The sequence below is a fragment of the Ostrea edulis genome, chromosome 6, assembly GCF_947568905.1.
Source record: "Ostrea edulis chromosome 6, xbOstEdul1.1, whole genome shotgun sequence".
Lineage (NCBI taxonomy): Eukaryota > Metazoa > Mollusca > Bivalvia > Ostreida > Ostreidae > Ostrea > Ostrea edulis.
The window spans coordinates 81,978,029-82,001,357 of NC_079169.1; the positions used below are offsets into that span (position 1 = coordinate 81,978,029).

General features: G+C 34.2%; 1 protein-coding gene across 34 annotated transcripts in view; it reads left to right on the plus strand.

Moving 5' to 3' along the window:
- The window catches only part of LOC125646259 (diacylglycerol kinase beta-like), a 100,437-nt gene that overhangs the window by 38,843 nt on the left and 38,265 nt on the right, over window positions 1-23,329 (plus strand). For 11 of the 34 annotated variants that reach the window (XM_056140955.1, XM_056140961.1, XM_048872464.2 and 8 more), the window contains 7 exons: window positions 33-390; window positions 2,176-2,211; window positions 8,558-8,716; window positions 11,191-11,385; window positions 18,950-18,999; window positions 19,715-19,789; window positions 23,043-23,162. In XM_056140955.1, coding sequence (XP_055996930.1) covers window positions 33-390; window positions 2,176-2,211; window positions 8,558-8,716; window positions 11,191-11,385; window positions 18,950-18,999; window positions 19,715-19,789; window positions 23,043-23,162 — 993 coding nt within the window. The remainder of the gene's footprint in view (window positions 1-32; window positions 391-2,175; window positions 2,212-8,557; window positions 8,717-11,190; window positions 11,386-18,949; window positions 19,000-19,714; window positions 19,790-23,042; window positions 23,163-23,329) is intronic. The other 23 variants (XM_056140970.1, XM_056140969.1, XM_056140971.1 and 20 more) reach the window with 4 other exon arrangements.

The following is a 23,329-nucleotide window of genomic DNA, read 5'->3' on the forward strand; positions in this document are numbered from 1 at the left end:
AATTCTTAAAGTTTTTTCCTCTCCCTTTACAGCCAATTGGATATGACTGTTTTGTGTTGTTTATGGAGACATATTTGGATGCTCAACTGCCAGAGGAACTATGCAAACATCTATTCTTCTCCTTCATGAAAAAGCCTTCACAAGCGGTGCCGGCGCCGCAGACAGTGGGTAAGGATCTGCATCTTAAGGATGTGGCGGCCGTCACCGCATCCCAGACTGTTTGTGCTCCCATTACACATTTGGGGACTGAAATTCTGGTTGAAAAAGATAGGCACCATTCAGGATTAGCTGAAAAACTCCATGGCTTAACTGAAAAACTTAGTCTTCACAACCTGGGCCATAGTCGGCATGATAGTGGAAGTGGTGAAATAGGGAGGCGGAGTCGAGCAGGTACCCGGACCTGTCAATCATCCTGGGGCTTGCATGGCGCCCCGTGGTGTTGTGGGTAGCTGAGTTTGTGGTGTTGATATACTGCCTGATTTTTGTTGTGCTGGATACAGTGGACATTTCCTTACATATATTACTTACTTACGATATATGGCTTGATTACTCTCTTCAATAGGGTTGCTAGTTGGTCTGTTGTTGTAGATCTTGCATTTCTATAAGCTCTATACTCAATACTCTCATTCTAAAATGTCATCATACATGGTCAAATCCAGACCCGAATGATTTCTAAATCTTTCTTTACCATGGGAAGACAGGTTTAATAGGACTAAATCTTGTCTTTACTGAGTGAAGACAGGTTTAATAGGACTAAATCTTGTCTTTACTGAGTGAAGACAGGTTTAATAGGATGAAATCTTGTCTTTACTGAGTGAAGATAGGTTTAATAGGACTAAATCTTGTCTTTACTGAGTGAAGATAGGTTTAATAGGACTAAATCTTGTCTTTACTGAGTGGAGACAGGTTTAATAGGACTAAATCTTGTCTTTACTGAGTGAAGACAGGTTTAATAGGACTAAATCTTGTCTTTACTGAGTGGAGACAGGTTTAATAGGACTAAATCTTGTCTTTATGAGTCTTAACAGACAGATTCAGTGGTTTATGTAGATAGATCTAATGGCTCACTATCAAGGCTGACATTTTGCCTTCTACTTCTCTAAATTCATACATTTATTTAGTATAAAACACATGCTCATAATCATACATGTATGTAGTATAAAACACATGTTCATAATCATACATATATTTAGTATAAAACACATGCTCATATTTATACTTGTATTTAGTATAAAAACACATGCTCATATTTATACATGTATTTAGTATAAAAACACATCATAATCATACATGTATGTAGTATAAAACACATGTTCATAATCATACATGTATTTAGTATAAAAACACATGCTCATAATCATGTATTGAAGATTAAGATCAATTAACAAGGTTTGAATACTTCTCTATACACATTACACTGCATCCAGTCATGGGCATCCATTGAATCATCATGACATGCATCAGTTCATTATCAAGGAATGCATGTGTTAGAAACTGCATGGCAAGACTAAGTTTGGCAGTGTATTGTATTGATATCACAACATACATTATAGTCTCATGATTTAATACATAAATTTTCCAATTCTTAAATGTGGTAAGTTTTATTGTTGAGTTTTTGAATTACTGGGATAAATATTTTGAAGAATGTTTGCATTCATTTCCTGGGGGAAATTACATGAATCATAGATTTCTGACTGGAAGATAAGCAAAAGTGATTATATGAATTACCATCAAGCCTGACGTGTGGATTCTGATGAACTTGTAGCATAATGGAATAATGTTTTTGTTGAGAGAATTGAAGCCAGAACCACTCTTGTGTAACGAACTAAACCACTAAGCCACCTGCTTTAGTGTCACGAAGATATTGATTTATTGAGAGAAATAACTCTACTTTTTGCATGGTTGTGTACAAGGACCACAATTAAAGATGAAAATTACATGTGTGCTATTTCATATGGTGAAGCTCTGGCTTCATGATATTATAGCACGGAAGAAGTTTTAGATACAAATCAAAGATGTGGCTTTTAACAGGAAATACTGATGTTGATAAATCTTGAACCACAAAGACTGCATGATGCGATATTTGTGTAGACATTAGAATACTATTATATTCATTTAGTACAGCTAGTTTGATGTTTGTATATTTAAAGACATTTATATCTGTTGTGCTTTCAGAATGTATGTCGGTCGATGTACCCTCAAACGAGAATGGTAATTCTGCTTTCTGAATAAGAATAGACTATATAGCTATTTACACTCTATAACAACTAACCACGCCTCCTTAGTGCTAAAATAAATCTGATGCATAAAAATCTGCTCTGATGGTACAGACACTGGAGCACCCTACAACACCAATGAATCATACTATTCTGTTCGTGGTTTGGAGTCATTCCATTCCCAGACCAAAGTGTTCCATTTAAACTACTCAGCATTCTATGCCAAATCCAAAATGTTCCAGTCTCACTTAAAACTGTTAGTTCTAAATAATGTGTTTGTTTGTTCAAATTATTTGTTCCCACATGCTCATGCGTCATTGCATGCAGATCAGTAGCGATGGAAGTCTTGCTCTTGATTTCAATTAATATCATAAGATCCTAGTGCTTTTTGAATTTCAACAAATAATATTCACAAAACATCTGCAGGCAACCCATCAATCTACCACTACATGGCAGCTATCAGACACTTTATATTTCACTACAGACAGAGCATCAGACACTTTATATTTCACTACAGACAGAGCATCAGACACTTTATATTTCACTACAGACAGAGCATCAGACACTTTATATTTCATTACAGACAGAGCATCAGACACTTTATATTTCACTACAGACAGAGAGGACAGAGCATCAGACACTTTATATTTCACTACAGACAGAGCATCAGACACTTTATATTTCATTACAGACAGAGCATCAGACACTTTATATTTCACTACAGACAGAGAGGACAGAGCATCAGACACTTTATATTTCACTACAGACAGAGCATCAGACACTTTATATTTCACTACAGACAGAGCATCAGACACTTTATATTTCACTACAGAGCATCAGACACTTTATATTTCACTACAGACGGAGCATCAGACACTTTATATTTCACTACAGACGGAGCATCAGACACTTTATATTTCACTACAGAGCATCAGACACTTTATATTTCACTACAGACAGAGCATCAGACACTTTATATTTCACTACAGACAGAGCATCAGACACTTTATATTTCACTACAGACGGAGCATCAGACACTTTATATTTCACTACAGACGGAGCATCAGACACTTTATATTTCACTACAGACAGAGAGGACAGAAAGCCTGGGTTGGACTTGTGCTCACGCTTGTATACGTTTACCAATAGAAAAACTTCTGCAGTCCAACAATTTAATCAATATTCCATGAAAACAATTATTTCTCAATAAATGATCACTAGTTTATTTCATTCCCATGCAAAGTAAACTAATTATCAAACTTTTTGATTTAAGAAGTATCTGTTTCTTTACTCTCTTGTTATAGTTTGGGAACATATTTATTTTACTGTTTCTTATTCTTCTTATTTTTCTCTGGCACTTTATTGTTGGGGAGTGTTTTCGAAAACTACACAAGGCATTGAGGTAGCTCATTGCATCAAAAGTTTACTTAATGGCTCGTTAAAACACCTCTTAATGAAGTATCTTAATGAAGTATGACTTCGCCATTGAAAGAGTGATACAAGGTCTCAATTATTTATATGATTTTTTTACGGAATGATAAAATAAGATAATAAGAGATTCTACAGTCCAAATTTTGCTGTGCTTTGATACATGTCATAAATAGGTAATAAAACATGCTTATAAAAGACATTAGATGTTCTGATTTCTTAAATAAAATATATATATGAAATTTGAAAATGTTATTTGTTCATATTTTTAAAATTTGCTGATAAAATCTTTAAAAAATATGTCACTTTAAAAAAGGATATATCGCAGAAATCTATTTTAAAAAGGCAGTAAATTCTTATGAATGAGAAAAATGGACTGATATTGCCATCATAGGTACACACTACATGAACCTATAGATTGTAAGGTGACTGGTTGTGCTGATTACATGTACATTGCTTTTGGATCTCCTGTTTTGGACTCATTCTGATTTGTTTCTTAATGAAATGGTCTGAAAGTTAAGGTATAGGTACATATTGAAACCTTCACTTAGTAGCATTGTTAAAACTGCTATCACACATGTGTGCTTAATTTTGATTGGATAATAGTTAAAACTTTAATAGATAAATTTCTTGTTTTTCAATGAATTTCTTTGAAAATTATGCTGTATATATTTACCGAGATGCTTGATGGATTGGCAAGGTGAAAGTTAATGGATTGATTTAACATATAATACTGTAGCTTTCCAATAAATAAAGGAAATAAGGTGAAGTTTTTACTGCATATAATGTAAGTATCTTTTGAACGATTCAGTGGAACTTGCTAATACAAATGTCACCACGCTTTGTTTAATTTCAACTTGAATTTATTGATGGATCCTTTCATTTTTTGTGGTGAACTAATTATCAAGCAAATTATTTTGGAAAAGTATTTATATTTCACTGAGTAAGGAAGTCCAAACACAAATCTCTATCTCCCTCTCTCTTTCAAGTACAGGAAATAAGTGCTGATAGCAGAACTGATGTTGAGGCTCAAAATTTTTATTCTCCATCTACAACAGTTCTTTTCTTAGTAATAAGTGTTCTGTCCTTGTTAAGAAGTATCCCATTCAATTCATGCAGTTTTCATTCCCCCCTATCAAGAATGTTCTGTTCCCAACTGCTCAAGGGTTGACTGATGTAGTAGGATGCTTCAGTGTCTTATATCTTATACTTTTATGTATTTCGAATGCATGATATGATAAGTATATAGGGATAACAACTGTAGAATCATTTAATATACTGCCAATGAGATTTTTTAAAGTAGTTATGAAAGAAATAAAATACATTTAATGCATTGGATTCTGGAAAATTGTTAGTGAAACCTTTAATACTTTTGAAAAGATTTTTAAAAGAAAATTATCATATACTTGTTATTTAATCAAATGAAAAATATTTATCCTTTGTAATTGTTAATGTTCATGAAGACAGAGCTAAGCTAAGTCTCCAAACTAGCTTCTCACTCTGCAATTAATAGTAAATCAGCTTCCTCTTGTATGTATCTCCATTCACTATACATGTACATGTATATCTTAGTCCTCAAAACCTGCTTATTTTTAAGATTTCCAAAGCAGTTTATTCATTTAAAAAATCAGTTTGAAAATTTTCATTTCTACAATCATGAAAAATTAAGCAGAAAAACTGATTTATTAATAACATATACATGTTGTGGATAAAGTTTGTTACTTTGGAAATTTTTAGAAAAATTCGCTTAAAATGAAAGCACCAAATTTCCATTCATATAAACTATGAAAAACGATTTTAATCTACTTTGAGACAATTCTGTCAAAATTTCTAGATATCAAAATTACTAAATATAATATGAATATGACTCATGGAAGACTATAGATTTTATAATAACATTTTTTCAGTAATATACGAGGGTTGTCTGTAAAGTTTGTGGACAACCTCTATATTACGGCTGTGTGTTTTGTTTTAAAAAAAGGCTTAACATACAATTAATACTTTACTTGTCAGGCATACAAATTTTCAGGAAAATGCAGGTGTTAGAAACCTGAACTATCACACATTTCAAAGTTCATGTATTACCACCTGTAGCAGATCGAGCACCAGTGTCATAGCGTAAATTGTCATGATTTTTCAACATAGTCAAGTCATTTAGCAATGCACATTTCTTGTGTCGCTTTATCCAATCATCAAATATATGTTCAGATTGATCAGTTTTCTTTCGAATGATCACATTCACAACCGCCTGTCGTATTTAAATCACACAAGTTATCAAATATCCTCCCTCGCAAATAGGAGTTGACAGAGGGAAAGACTGACGTCCATAAGGGCTCAATCTGGACTGTAAGACAGGTGTTTAATCATTCAAACCCCACAGATCTATTTCAAGATATGTTTTAAGAGTGGTAAGACAATTAAGGTGCATTGTCTTGATGAAAAATAATTTTGTCTAGATTTGCTGCCAGATGAGTGTTTGATTCCTTCATGAATTTACGCGGCTCTGTTGCTGTTTTCCCGATGCTAACACAAAACTTTATCACTGCACGCTGCTCCACGCGTTCAAAATCTGGTAATATTTCAGAAAGCCTGCCCTAGCTGCATAACTAGTTCTACCACCATGAAATTCAAAGCCATGTTTGAACGATTATAATAGGTTTTGATTTGTTGGTAGCTTATTTACTAAAGTCACAATGTAATTTTTATGAATTTTAGTGCAATTTTAATGTAAATCAGGGGGATGAAACTGTTAAACAATCTCGTGCCATTTTTTCTGTTGCTCCGGGTCCCAATACTTCCTTATTTAGATCTGAGAATTTGAATTTTTGTTTAAAAATTCGAAAAAGATAAAGGATATGAAAGATAGATAAATACTAGTATGTTATTCCATCGAATGACGATTTTTAATTTGGGGGTTGTCCAGGAACTTTATGGACAACCTCCATATTTTTCTCTTAAATGAAAAGAATATTCACTGTATTGATCATTAAATAATATAGAGAACAGATATTTAATAAAGAATATAAAGTTTAGGTATAGTTTGTGATTTTTATAGATATCCTTGTCCTTTCTTCATAAATTAATTTACATATTTGCATCGAGAAGATTATTTATAATGTTTTTCTAATATATAATTTTGCCAGGGCCTGCCTATGTGAAATTTCCAATAAAGCTATGACTGAATGGAGATCCATGGCAAATCCATTGTGCATCAAGGGGTTTACTCTTAATATCATGTGCAATATGGCTTAACACGTACCTTCTCAAGAATAAATGTACTCTGTTTCCAACATCACCATAGTAGAGAAGAAGTAAAATAGAAATTATAACTTTCTCTAAATTGTTTAACTTCAGACTTGGTTATTATTTTCAAACACAATCTTTCTACCTTGAGAATCTGTTCGATTATTAACATATACATGTATCAGCAATGCATGAGAAACTGCTCCTAAACTTAACACTTTCTATTTTGAAAGGAACTGATAAGTTACATATGCACCAGTATCTTTAAACTTTTTGAAAATAAGTCCAGATTATTTATTCTCTGTTCATCAGTTTGATATTACAGGTTTTATTCACACAGGAAAGAAATTAATACAAATGAAGTGAGGTGCCATGTCAGATTTTTTCTCTCCGACTTTCCTGATTTTGTAATTTAAAGATGGGGGAAAAAAAGGCCCATTCCGTGTTGTGGTTGTGTGACTGCAGTACTCTGCATTGCCTAATCTGTCTCAATTCCTACACAAATCACCCAACCGATATGTCTTTGAGATAAAGTTTGATTGTATAGCCAGGGACAATGTGTCTGGATAGAATAAATCCCAAGAAGTCAATCATTTCCCCAGTCTTGAGATGGTCTGATTTTTGTCTCTGTCTCTCAATCTATGTCATTTGAGTTTGTGTTAGAAGGCTTGATGAAACTGTTTGATGTATAACTTAAGATGATGAAGGGTCTGACGTCTGGTGACATTCCCATTAGTAACTCTGGGTGCCATGGTTTTCTGTTTTTAAGGGAAATCGCGATTGTTCCAGTGACATTTTGAGTTTGCTTCATGGATAGCACTTTTGGGAATTGGTGTGCCATTGAATCAGTGAATTTCAACTTTGACATTTTCATAAACTTAATTCTGGAGGCATCTTTGCAGGAAAATAGAAACTCTAATAATATTTGCATTGTACTTGATTGCAACTAGATTACAGCATTCAATAAATGTAGGAAGCATTTGCATGGATTGATAACCACAAAATGCTGAGGTATTCCTATCATACTGGTCTTCCCCTTTATCAATTGTATCCTCATTGGTAAACCATTATTGAATCAGCCTGCATCCAGGAGAGGGCTTATTAGTTTATGGCACCTTTAAACTGAAGACAAGGTTGTTGTAAAATCATGGAAATTCTCTTGTAAATAAAAAATGACTTTGTAGTATATTGAGAAAAATCACAGGCAACAGTCCCTCCCAACTAATGTGGCTTAATGTGGATCTTCTCTGGATACATGTATACTATATATTATATAAGGCCATGTGCATACAAATACTAGAGATGCTTTTTTTAAAGTTGTGATCTACAATGTAGCATATGGAAATTAAGGATTGTGATATTTTTTAGACCGATGGTGTTAGTTGATCTTATGTAATTTATAATAGCATGTGCTTTTTGTTCTGAAAGGTGACAGACAATCTGTATGTCCGTGGCTCCTTCTTTCTGTGCTGATTTGGTATTGATCATTCTTACAAGTGCAAAAAATTCTCTCTTGATTTTTTTTTAAAGATTATTTCTTTTCCAAAAGCTTTATTTGATTTAGTCTTTGCATGTTCTACAGCCATATGCTTTTTATATCCAAATGGCAATTGCTACTATTTGTATATAGAGTGAACATGCAGAGTAAATCAGGAGTTTTCCACTTTCAGGTTCTACATCATTTTCTACTCATACATCTGTTGCCATGATGGCCAATCCCAGTGTGGAAAAGTCCTTGATGGCTAGAGATGACAGTCTGATGGATGCAACCACCCACTCTCGCTCATCCTCAAAGAAATCCAATCACAGCATACACTCCACTCATAATGGTAAAATCACTGTAAAAAAATCACTGTACAAAATCACTGTACGGCATACTGTGTACAAAATCACTGTACGGCATACTGTGTACAAAATCACTACAAAATCACTGTACAGCATACTGTGTACAAAATCACTGTACAAATTAAATCACTGTACTGCATACTGTGTACAAAATCATTGTACAAAATCACTGTAAGGCATACTGTGTACAAAATCAATGTAAGGCATACTGTGTACAAAATCATTGTACAAAATCACTGTACAACATCTTTGTACGGCATACTGTGTACAAAGTCATTGTACAAAATCACTGTACGGCATACTGTGTACAAAATCATTGTACAAAATCACTGTACAAAATCACTGTACGGCATACTGTGTACAAAATCATTGTACAAAATCACTGTACAAAATCATTGTACAAAATCACTGTACGGCATACTGTGTACAAAATCATTGTACAAAATCACTCTACAAAACAATTGTACAAAATCACTGTACAAAATCATTGTACAAAATCACTGTACAAAATCTTTGTACGGCATGTGAGTGGTATACATTAAGTACACCAGTCAAAGTGGTAAACATGCTATACACTTATAGTGGTGACACACATAACATGAGTCAAAGTGGTAACAGTGTTGTATATTCTTATAGTGGTAACATACACCAGTCAAAGTGGTTATCATGTTCAACATTCTTAGTGGTATCATATTACACCAGTCAAAATGGTAGCTGCTCATTGTGGAAACCCTGAAATCTACAATCTCGGTAAGGAGTGAGCATTATCAACTCTTTTCAGTGTTAACATGGTACGTTAAATTCAAAGTGGAAAAAATTTCCACTATAAACAAGTATTTTGAAACTAAAACCTCTATCAACACTACTAAAATTTAATCAACTCTTACAAATTATCAAACATATTTTTTTGTGAAAATTTTCTATTAAATTCAAGCATACTTTTACAGTTGTTATAAGTCAAACAACACTATAAAACCCATTTATAAAACAACAAATTACAGTTTGGTCATAGAGTAAGTGTTTGCAGAGTGCGTGCTTATTGGTTGTGTATATGAGTGTATATATCATAAACTATGACAATTCATTCCATTTGTTTTGATGTTTTCTATAAACTTTTACACAGTGTTGTATTTGTTCAAACCAAGTGATATGTGCAAGAAATATAACTAGTGTTGTATAATGATAAATGCTATAAGGAGTGAGCTTTTATGAAATATTGCTCACTTTAATGATACATTTGTAGGAATGATTACTAATTTTCTTAAATTGTAGGCCACTTTAGAAGATTTGTTTGATTACTAAATCACACATTAGATTTGTATAAACTGTAGGTCACGTCTCACTAGATTTGTATAAACTCACATCTCACTAGATTTGTATAAACTCACATCTCACTAGATTTGTATAAACTCACGTCTCACTAGATTTGTATAAACTCACGTCTCACTAGATTTGTATGAATTATAGGTCACGTCTCACTAGATTTGTATAAACTCACGTCTCACTAGATTTGTATAAACTAACATCTCACTAGATTTGTATAAACTCACTAGATTTGTATAAACTAACATCTCACTAGATTTGTATAAACTCACGTCTCACTAGATTTGTATAAATTCACATCTCACTAGATTTGTATGAATTATAGGTCACGTCTCACTAGATTTGTATAAATTCACATCTCACTAGATTTGTATAAACTCACATCTCACTAGATTTGTATAAACTCATGTCTCACTAGATTTGTATAAATTCACGTCTCACTAGATTTGTATGAATTATAGGTCACGTCTCACTAGATTTGTATAAACTCACATCTCACTAGATTTGTATAAACTCATGTCTCACTAGATTTGTATAAATTCACGTCTCACTAGATTTGTATAAATTCACATCTCACTAGATTTGTATGAATTATAGGTCACGTCTCACTAGATTTGTATAAACTCACATTTCATTAGATTTGTATAAAATCACGTCTCACTAGATTTGTATAAATTCACATCTCACTAGATTTGTATGAATTATAGGTCACGTCTCACTAGATTTGTATAAACTCACATCTCACTAGATTTGTATAAACTCACGTCTCACTAGATTTGTATAAACTCACGTCTCACTAGATTTGTATAAATTCACATCTCACTAGATTTGTATGAATTCACATCTCACTAGATTTGTATAAATTCACATCTCACTAGATTTGTATAAATTCACATCTCACTAGATTTGTATAAACTCACGTCTCACTAGATTTGTATAAATTCACATCTCACTAGATTTGTATGAATTCACGTCTCACTAGATTTGTATGAATTATAGGTCATGTCTCACTAGATTTGTATAAACTCACATCTCACTAGATTTGTATAAACTCACGTCTCACTAGATTTGTATAAACTCACATCTCACTAGATTTGTATAAACTCACATCTCACTAGATTTGTATGAATTATAGGTCATTCAGTAGATTCTGTAGATCCATGGTTACCTCAATCCAATTCCTCCTTACCTCGGGGCAACAATGTCGAGCTAAAGTCGGTACAGAAACGCTCTGACAGCAGTGATATCAAGGCTGGTCATATCTATCTGAAGGACCTAGTGTGTTTCTTGTCTCTACTAGAAGCAGGCCGACCAGAAGACAAACTAGAATGTAAGTACTTTGGGAAAGTGGTGCAAGAGATGTATGAATGATGTATTGAAAATGGGATGATGATTTGTTAGATTATGATAGAGGTGCAGAACTATATTTTTACCTTTGCCCTATGGGCATTATAGGATTTGATCACGTGACCAACTTCATGTCATATCCCAATGACACTCAAAGGTGATATCTTATTTCTTAAATGGCACACAAGGCCATAGCAGTGGTATTAAAAAGTCCTTTATCATGTAAAAGCCTAGTGTGATATATCTGGCTTCGGTTTTAAAGGTCTCATCTGAATGATACAAGACTTTCACTTCTAAGCTGATAGAACAGTCATTGCCTATTACATACGTGAAAGGTGTGACAGGTTTGACTTGGCCATGGGGATTGAAACTGGAGCGTCACAGCCCTTACAACTAGATTGCCGTGGCCTTTGTTTGGCCACAGCGGGTTTCTTAAATAGTAGCAACATCTTGTAAATTAATCTCTGCATCAGCAAACATTAGCTGAAGAGGGAAGTTGATAATATTGACATGTTGTGCATGGAATGCACAAAATTTGTTTATATTCTCCCTGACTGTGTTTGTCAGAATATAAAACAATTATATTCAAAGTATAAAAATAACATACAGCTCGTCTGTCAGGAATGATGCTTGCTATAATCTTTATTTCCAACTACATGGAATATATATACATAGTATATAAATGAAAATAGTACAGCCAAACCTTGTTATCTTGAACTCAATGGGGCCCATAAAAAAAACTTCGAGATATCCGAGGGTTCGAGATATTGAGGTTTAAAAAACATATAGAAAATGTAGATGGGACATCCATCTTACTTTGGCATACCCATGGTATTCTAGATATTGATGTTTGAGATACTGAAGTTCAACTACAGTAATGTATTATGTGAGTGTAAACTTTTATCAAACAGCAGTCACAAATCATATCATTTACCCATATATTTCTTAAATGTATGAGTATATAGCTGTAGGTTATAACGAGACTCAATAATCGAACAAGAGTGAGTGAGGGTGTATATATAGTAGATGGTCATGTGACAAGATAGAAATATAACAAATTTAATTTTATATCTCAATTTAAAGAATTTCTGTAGAGAAGTTGTATTGCCGAAATGCTACTATTTCAATTTTGATTCAAAGTTGTATACATTGTAAGTTTTTTTTGCAAGTAGATTAGTATGAAAGTATACATAATTATGTACATGTAAATGACCTTTGAAAGCAGATGATACTCACTGCAACTCAATACATACATGCTTCAAAGTGTATTTGGTACCCCTTATCAGATTTTATTTGGACAAATTTGCTCTGCCAACTTGTTTTCAGCAAAATGAATTTGAGTATAGTGTTGAAAATCATTTTGCAAAAGAACATAGTGATGGGAGACTGATCTCATTGCAAAAAAGTTAAACCTGTAGCTGTTCAGGTATTTCCTATACTTTTACATCGAATTAAAGATTCACTTTTTATGCATATATCATTGTAGAGGACTTTTAATTGTCAGATCTTTAATTCTGTATCTTGAGTTTTGCTCGTAAGCATGCACTCAAGAAATTCAAGGCTGAAAGGTGCTAGTTGCCATGCATTTCCTCCTCCTTGTTGTAATAAAACTGTGAGATACATCTGAAAGAATCATTGTAAGGAGACTTTACTATTTTTAAAAAAAAAAAATTTTGGTGTCCTGTACATGTATGTTGACATGAATGGAGAAAAAGCGGATTCTTGTGACTGTATTGGCCTTTGGTAACCCTGAAATGACACTGCAGCTAAAACACTAAAGTAACATATTGTATCATACTTTTTTCCCATTGATGCATTGATCAAAGTCATTTTAATTAATTCTGACAAAAGTAAACACAAGTATTTGCTCCACGGTAATGAAAAAATCATTTGAAATTAGGATTTTATAGTGTAAAGAAGGCAACTACATCTATTAGTTAGAGTCACTAATGCTAATTTTAATGATACCATGAGCACTGTAATTGTACCAATTTACTCTGACGATTCCCGGATAAAAGACTTACATAGACAACTAGCACCTACTTTGTGATTGTTTTGTTCGAGATTCTAAACAGCCACGCCTTCTCTAGTGCAGGTTACATTTACTGTCATATTGGATGTGTTTAAAATACCGTATGCGTGGTATTTTTAGTGAAACACAAATTTAGTGATTTGTCCACAGATTATGTGTACATATATATTTAGCGAGAGCTAATTTTAACAACTTTATAATTCCAAGAAAGATGGCTAATACCTCTGATAGGGAAGAAATATTGGTCATATTCAATTTTAGCAATCTCATCACTGCATGTCGCTAAAAATACTAAAATGAAATCCTCGCTAAAAATCCTATTTAGACAGTAATAAGTAGTGGTATACTAGTTAAATCCAGTACCTCTGGGAATATTGCCATTGATTTGCTGGCCTGACTGATAGATTTTCTTTGTAATGATGAACCTGATGCAAAATTTTTGTAATTTTGTAAGTGTTTACCAAGTCCCAGTCTTGATCTTTCCACCCATACTCAAAGTAATGAGGGATGATCTGTGATGAAATAAGATCCAGTTTTCTCCAATTTCATGATACCATACAATTCATTATAGGAGACTATAAAGGAAATAAAATTGATAGCCATTCCTTCTTGTTGCTGTATATTGGCCTGTTCATTAGATCATTGAACGTTTAACAGGATATACGAGTACGTTCAGTGACTATCAAGCTAGAGAGCCCAAAGCTGGGCAGTGTCTTCTGCAGTATACTCATTCCACTGAATGTTTGAACTTTCCCAGTCTTATGTCAGAGAGGCTGAACCCTAAGCTGACGTATCGCCTTATTACGAGTTAGAGGCAGATTATTATTCATACAACTTGAGACATTTTGCTGTCTAATTACAGCTGTAGCTCGTGTCTGGTTTTAGGTGACACTACTATCTGACGTCATCTTGTTATTAAGATTAATGAGCAGCATGGAGGTAGGAGATCGTGTGGAAATGACACTGATGCCGGGTGTCCCGTGAGTCATGCCTACTGTGAAAGCATGGCACCTTTTATTGATCTATATTAGTCAAGTTTATTTCTAGACCTTATAGGACATTCAACTACAGGGTTATTTTAGTTAGTTTATTTAAAGTGCAAAGTACATCATCAGTTACTTGTTTAATAGGTGAGGTTAAATAGTACTTAGCTATCTAAGTTCATTTATGTTTAAGATTATAGATGGGAAGAGTCAGTACAAGTGGATTCACTGATCATTTTGCAGTATAGTGTTGATAAGATATATTTCTATCTTTTCTATCATGTGTTCAGTGAAAATGGCAAGTGGACAAATAATTTTATCCATAACAGCTAAATATGTAATTCTGTATGAATTAAGTCTTGTGTTGTAATTTGATTTTTTGGTACAAACATCTGTAATATTATTCAGTTTTGGATTCTTTTGGTAAGAAGAGAAAGAAAAGTTACATAGAGATGTAAAGCTGAAATGCACAAGCAGTTTTGATTTCTCATGATGCATGAATACCATTCACGCTATTATCAGGGCTGCGTGGGCATTGTTGCTGTTCTACAGTATTACTGAATTACAGAAATTGTACATTTTTGGAATATCAGTACATTATGCACTTTACCTCACATGGTCTTCAGTGTACAGGAAATATGTTTTTTCTCCCATGCTATTGCAATAGCAGCTAGGACATATATTTGGTCTATCTTTATGTCTGTAACAAAATCTTTGATACTTTTTTTGAGCTTTTGAAATGAAACTTAAGAGTCTCTATGACTAAAGTATGGCCTGTATTGCATCAAGATCACAATGGTCACATATGTTAGAAATGCTTTTTGGATGACATTTGAGATTGATCAATGAAATTTCATATAAAGAGTTTTCATCACAAATGGATGACCTCTATCACTTTATAGAGATCGAAGGGTCATTAGCTCACATAACATAACAAATAGTCTTTGGGTGATATCTTGGATTTTTTTAATAAAAAATCTATATCATGGAGCAGGGAACATAAATTTAACTGTATAGCTTGTTGACACATTCTATCATTCTGACAAATTCTTGCATGGATTTAATTGTTGTTGTTGGTTCCTTTTTATTTCCGTGCAGAATTACGGGTAGTGTCCACACTAGTGGGCCCCCTTCCAGGTATCTGGCAAGCTGCACGCATTGGCAGATCTCGCCTCAGATCTCCATTCTTTCCGGTCTTGAGGGTCGGCAGTAGAGAGCTTCCATTCTCTACGATCTTTCTCCATCAGCTCTCTCCAAGATAGCATTGGGCGACCAACTCTACGTCTCCCAGGAACTTGTATGTTTAGAATGCACTTGACTGCATATTCTGGAATTCAATTTGACTTTTTCTTATAATGCACTTTATTAGAAATTGTGATTATTTTATAAGCAAAAAATTTAAAGATTGTAAATTCTTCATAATTTTGTTAATTAAGTTAATAATTTTGTTAATTAAGTTAATTTTTATGTCTCCCCTCTTCCCATGGGGATCCGGGTTAAAACAGGTCCTCAGTATCCCCTTGCTTGTCATAAAAGGCGACTAAATGGGGCGGTCCTTCGGATGGGGCCGCAAAAAACAAGGTCCCGTGTCACAGCAGGTGTGGCACGATAAAGATCCCTCCCTGCTCAATGGCGTTATATATAAGCATAGGCCTAAATTTTGCAGCCCTTCACCGGCAGCGATGATGTCTCCATATGAGTGAAATATTCTCAAGAAGGACGTTAAACAATATTCAATCAATCAATCCATGGGGAGACATTATTTTTGTACTTTCTGTCCGTCTGTCTGTCACAAAATCTTGTGAATGTTTCTCCTCCTATATGGCTTATCGGATAGACTTGGAACTTTGTACAATACACTTCATTGCCATTTGTAATGTGCATATTGTCGGGACAAGAGGATCCAATTGTTATCCTTAAAGTTATAGTGGATCTTAGGGGTGGAGGGTGTAAAATAGTTTGTGAACTATGTGGTTATGTGGTTATGGGAGTTCATAATGTCTATGTTTCTACTCATGCTTTTTCCTCCATACCATGCAGTACATTAAGGGGAGGAGGTTTTATTTGGAGAACTTTAAATTTGGGGAGCAGGGGAAACATTTGTTTTTCCTAAAAACAATCTCTAGTTTTAATGTAAAATATTTTCAATATATTCTCAAATAAACCAAAATAGATTATCATAATGTTTGACCTCAGGCAATTTTTTAAAGCTTAGTAACATAGAGGGGTGTGAAAAATAAACAAGAAAATTTCTACACCCTTTGAACAAATAGTTATCAAGAGTGTGTATCCAAAAACTAAATAAACAAAAGCTGTAATTAAAATTATATTACTGAACTCAAACTTTCAAGTGAAGAAAAAAAATTAGTCAAATTCAGGAGGACTGAACGTATACCAATACATGTAGGTCACAAAGTAATGTTACAGGTGACTCTCAGTGGCTCGAACTTCGATCTCTCGAAGCGAAATCATGGTCCCGATTTTTTCTCTATATAACTAAACATTTACTCCTGATCTCTCAAACGATCGATCTCTCAAAGTGAAATTCGGGATTCATAAAACTTTTCACTCTTGATCTCTTGAAGTGGTGGTAGCGTATACACACCATAGTATAATACTCATGCGTATAATTATTTCCGCTTGGACTTTACCTGGAAATCGATGAACGCCCGGGGCCAGCTCAACTGTGGTAATTAGGTGTTTTTATAGGTGACACATCGACTGTGTTTCCATGTGGGGTGGGTAGTTGATTGGTCAATGTGTTTCCATGTGGGGTTGATAGTTGATTGGTCAATGTGTTTCCATGTGGGGTGGATAGTTGATTGGTCAATGTGTTTCCATGTGGGGTGGATAGTTGATTGGTCAATGTGTTTCCATGTGGGGTGGATAGTTGATTGGTCAATGTGTTTCCATGTGGGGTGGATAGTTGATTGGTCAATTTAACCCTTCACCTGTGCTTTGTTTTCGTTATATAATTCAACTATAAATAGAATTTACAAGTTTGGACTTGACAATGAAACAGTAATGTTGAGAATATAATTTAGAGACATACCAAGAAAATATTGTTATATTTATTAAATTGTGTGATTTGTATAAAGCAACTCAAAACTGTGACGATTGTGCTCTGTGTAAACATAGTGACTGCAAAATTTCATTATGTATGAGAAATTTGTCTTGTTGATATGTACGTGTAAGTCTGTCTTAACATAAATAAAGAACAAATAAATACATAAACTTTAAATAATCTTTATCTATATATACAAGATAAAGCTAAATATGAAAGCCAATGTGTCAAAACAATGCCAGGATGTTGTAAATATGCAATCCGGTAAGTATAACATTGGGAAAATGATAGTCGGATCTTTAATTTCAGGATTTGACTCTACCTTCGAACTCTCGATCATTCGAAGTTTTATCAAGGTTCCCTGAACTTTCAGTTACTTAGAATCACCTATATCTTAAAATTTCCATTATCAATCTGAACTCTGAAAATAAAAAAAAAGTTCATTTCGGTTTTTAGAATTACTGTCTGTTTTTATATGCCCGTCGAAGATGAGACATATTATGGTATGGCGTCTTCCGTCTGTCCGGATCTTGTGGGCAGGATACAGACCGAACTGTAAGCTCCAGGATTTTACAGATTGACACATTTGATCACCATGATAAGAGGAAGATGCCTATTGTTTTTCAAGATCAGAGGTCAAAGGTCAAGGTCATAGTATCTCTTAGTAGGAAAACTTGTGGGCATGAGGATACAAACGGAACCGTAAACTCCAGAATATTACAACTTGGTATGTTAGATCACCATGAAGAGAGGAAGATGCCTAATGTTTTTCAAGGTCAGAAGTCAAAGGTCAAGGTTGTAGTATTACTTAGTAGGAAAACCTTGTAGGCAGGATACAAACTAAACCGTAAGCTCCAGGATATTGCAACTTGGTACATTTGATCTCCATAATGAGAGGAAGATGCTTATTATTTTTCAATGTCAAAGGTGAAGGTCACAGTATCACTTAGTACGAAAACCTTATAGGCAGTATACAGACCGAACTGTTGGGGCTAGGACCTTCAAACTTGGTACACATACACTTTGTGCCAAGGGGAGGATGCCTATTGTTTCCCAAGGTCAAAGGTCAAGGTTGTAGTAGCAGGATACAGACCAAATTGTTGGGGCTAGGACCATCAAACCTTGTACACATACGTCTTATGCAAAGTGAAAATAATACATAGAGAGTACATGATTTGTCTGTTTTTACAATGCAAAGAAGGTATTTCACACCTGAAGATTGCTGATACTACTTGAAGCCAAGTTCTACAAATCATAGTTTTAAAAAAACACCCTATATTAGGTTTTCACAGGCGTATTATGTACCGTTGGCAGTACTCTTGTTTATTTGGCTACAAATGTAACTTTCACAGGTGATTAAGGTGAAGGTGGATGTAATTTGTAAAAGTTATGTAGGTCAGCCATATATATATATATTGCAATGCATCATGTACAATAATACACTGTACATCTTTTTTTTAATTTTCAGTTATGTTTAGGCTGTATGACACAGATGGAAATGGCTTCCTAGATGCCAGCGTAAGTATAAAGAGTTTTGTACACTTTGGTAGGGAAGGATAATCAGTTTTGATTTTTAGAGTAGTAGGGACAATGTTAAAATTTTCAGAAATCATACAGTTTTTATCCCCTATCCCTTAAACTTAAAATTTAATTAATGTTGAATGACAGATACCTTTGATATAATGCATTCATTCAGATCATAATACAGAAGCCAGAATTGAACACCAGGTACTAGGTTAAGTTACTGCTGCATGGACTCAGCTCATAGATCGTTCTCAGAAGTGCTTTCTGCAGCGGAAAATGGAACCCCAACCTCACCTTCATCCACAAACTATACAAATGAAGATTTTTATATAATGTTGATCCCTATTACAAAAATATTTGCTGGTCACATTATTAACTATCCCGAGCTCAAGTGAGCCATTCTGATAAAAAATGATGTCATCATTGCAGTTATAGTTGTTTCTGTTTTCACATTTTCCACTTCATTTGCCACAGCTATGGTGTCATTTTCAGTCAGACTTGGTGATCAAAAAGCTGCACATGACACTATTTACAAATATTGAAAACTATAACCTGTTGTAGGGGGATATAGTCAAGCATAGTCCTATTCTTAACCATTCTATAAATGTTATGTGTGGGGTATAGAGAGAAGGGGATGGGGGTTGGAGCAGGATACATTAATGATAGGATTTACATTTACATGTTGTTATTGATACATCTGTTTTGACAGGAATTAGACTGCATCGTGAACCAGATGATGTCGGTGGCAGAAAATTTAGGCTGGGATGTTAGTGAATTGAAACCTGTAAGTTTCGTGTTAATTGTGTTATTTGCATGGTTTATATGGGGTACTGGTAACTCCCGTATATGTAGAACTTGTAACGAGGATTTAATTCTAGCATTATTAGCCACAGTGTTGAGATCGCTAAAATTGAACATCGCTAATATTGATTTCATATTAGAGGTAATAGTTTTCTCTCTTGGAATTATAAAGTCACTAAAATCAGCTCCTGCCAAATCTATATTGCCCATAATTTATGGACAAATCGCTAAATTTGTGTCTCGCTAAAAGTACCACTTATACGCTATGTATACAGACGGTATAGAGCAAGTGAATTATTAATTCAGCCATATGGCGTTTATAAGTTTGGAAATTGATTATGTATGTAATAATGGTGTATTAAATGCATTTGATTAAATCTGGATAAAAAGAACACAAATCATGTTCAGAGTATATTGAAGAAGAGGGTGAACATTTCTATATGCACATAACTTGTCACATGCATTAAATATTACTAAAAAAGAAATAACACACATTCAAAAATGAATATTTACAATTCCATTGTTTTTGCCTTCCATATCTGTGCCAATACGCCAGTTTCAAGATACGTTCGAGTTATTTCCCTTTGAAGAACTCTCGTATATAGTAAGGCGCGAAACAACTTGTTTACATGCGGGAGTGGGACGAATATTCATCACTGCTTAAGTGAATGTACTCAATAAGTCTCTCATACGCTGTTTCATCGCCCGAATTCAACTGATACATAAACTAAGTAAGTGATAAGTATTCAGGGAGTAATTAAATACATGGAATTCTTATTATATCACGTAATTTTGTTGGTCGTAGGTATTATATCCAGGATATTACTTTCAAATATGACATTGTTTTTATGTTTCTGCTTTTGTAAAACATTTCTTTCAATAGTATTTTGTATTTCCAACATTTAAATATTGAAAGAGAAGCCGCTTTTAATACATTTTACCGTCTTCCTCACTGACGGTAGGTTCACTCTGTCCCACTTAGGCCCTCAAAGTTCTACTAAATGTACCTCCTACACAGGAGAGCTCTTATCTCGAAACTGACGTATTGTGATGATAGTTATTACCTCATGTGAATGTGATGCAGATGTGAACAATGTGTGTATGAATCTTGGTAAATATAGTGCGGAATCTTGGTGTAGTACGTTTATTTTAATGGCTGTGATTTCCAACAATTGATTTACAGTTTTGTCGCTAAATAATGATAATTAATAAGTATGTGTGTAACAAATATATGAATATCAGTAAAATATTGATTTAACCTTATATAGTGAAAAATTGCAATTCAGTTGTGAAATTTCGAGAGAGAAATTGAAACAGCTATTGGACTGCTGGCTGCTGATCTACAGATGGCAGTCTACCACTTGAATCCACAGATAGACAAGAATAGTTTATAGGTACAGTCCCTGAAACGTTCTTCTTTCCCACCTGAACGGTGAACGCACAGTGAGCGAACAGTGAACGAACACAGCGAACGGTGAACGCAATTTGGTGAACGGTGAGCGAACACAGAGCGCAAAGTGAACGGTGAGCGCACGCTGAGCGCAAAATGATCTATTTACTCAGAATGTTTCGGATTTTCCCTGGGATTTTACTTATTTCACAATCAAGTAATAAAATACATGTACATGTATATTTCATCAATTAATAAAAAATTAAATGAACCGAAATCGTGATACAGCATATTTTACAGTTCTGGATATATTCAATGTAATATATTTTTGTACAAGTACCGAGTATACATGTATATATTTCATGAAATTATCGCAAATTGTACATTAATACATGCAACAGTCATACACAAACAAAAGCAAATTTCATATGTACATTGTGTATACCTTTACATGTACAGATACATTTAATGCATGGGTATAATATATATACAATGCATGTGAAAAGGAAAACACTATAGTCTACATGTGTAGTGACATCCAGAATTAACAGGTGTTCATGTATGGCTTCAAACTTTACGAGCTCGATCGTTCGGGATACATGTAATTAACAAAAAAAAAACGAAAGGAGTCAAGATAGATGCAGTAAACAAACAATACGGACAGTATACCCTGTGTCAACACCTCAACACTCCTAACAGTATTTAAATATTCTTACTTACATTTTGTGGCATTCATTTGTCGCAGGTACATCGACTCGAGAAAATAATCAGTACAAAACTTTCTATTTTTATTATTGATGTGACCATAGATTGCAGTTAGATCGTGCAATATTTGTATATATTTGATGTAGATGAAACTGTTTATTATACTGAACTACCCATAGAATGTTTAAAGGCTAATGCAGAAATGTACCAGATAAACAATTACATCTTTGCATTAGGGACAACTGTTACAAAAGTTTCAAATTTGACAAGAGTAGTAAATATCAGTTTATTGACAATGTCTTTCATAAATATAGGCGTAAAAATAACTATATCAATTTGACATTCTGACATGTACATTCGGTACAATGTACATTATGTAGCATCGTTTGTTTTTATTTTTCAAAGTAGGGGAGTGACTTGTTTAAAACTCTTGTCAAGCAATGCAAAATAATTATAATAATTTGTGCCTGAACTTGTACGGGTCGTGAACACAGGGGAAGAGGTTTTCATTACCTGAAACTGCCTTATTTTTTGTACTTGGGTTAAATTCATAACGACAAGCTCTTATATTCGTCTCTCATTTAGAATTGTTTTTAACAAAAGCTCAAATGAACCTTTCGGCATTCACAGGGGATAATCCTGACATTTTGTACTTCAAAATTAAATTTCTGATATAGTAAGAAAGTATTCTTCCACTCTTACGCACACATTCAATTTTCATTTTCGCCTTGCTATCAAGATTGGTCCTTTCACTTTGGTATTCCGAATGACAATGAAAAGACTGAACGATGAACGAACAGTGAGCGCACGCTGAACGCTTTGTGAACGGTGAACGAACGGTGAGCGCACGCTGAACGCAAAACTGTGAACGGAGAGCGCACGGTGAACGCACGCTGAATGAACGGTGAACACACGGTGAGCGAACTGTGAACGAACGGTGAGCGAACGGAAAAATGGTAAAGTAGAACGTTTCAGGGACTGTAACAACATCCAAATAGATCAGGAATATTTCACTGAATATCTTTATCTATTTGTTACACACATCTTTTTGAAATATTATTAGGTAGAAAAAGAGAGGAAAGATGTGGTATCTTTAAATGACATTTTAATACATGTATATTGTATTGCATTTACCTTGTAGATATTACAAGACCTGTTGAAGGAGATTGACTATGACTCGGATGGCACTGTTTCCTTGGAGGAATGGAAGAGAGGTGGTTTAACCACAATCCCACTCCTCGTGCTGTTAGGTCTGGACACAGTGAGTTGTATTCCTGAACCGTAAAACATTTTGGATAATTACCATGATTTATGGGGGATAGTGAAAAGTACTCAATAGTAAAACTAAAGAGTCTTTGTTTTACTAGATCATTATGCAGACTGTGTAGTTGTAACCCAGATATCCATTCATTTAGTATATTTTCAGAA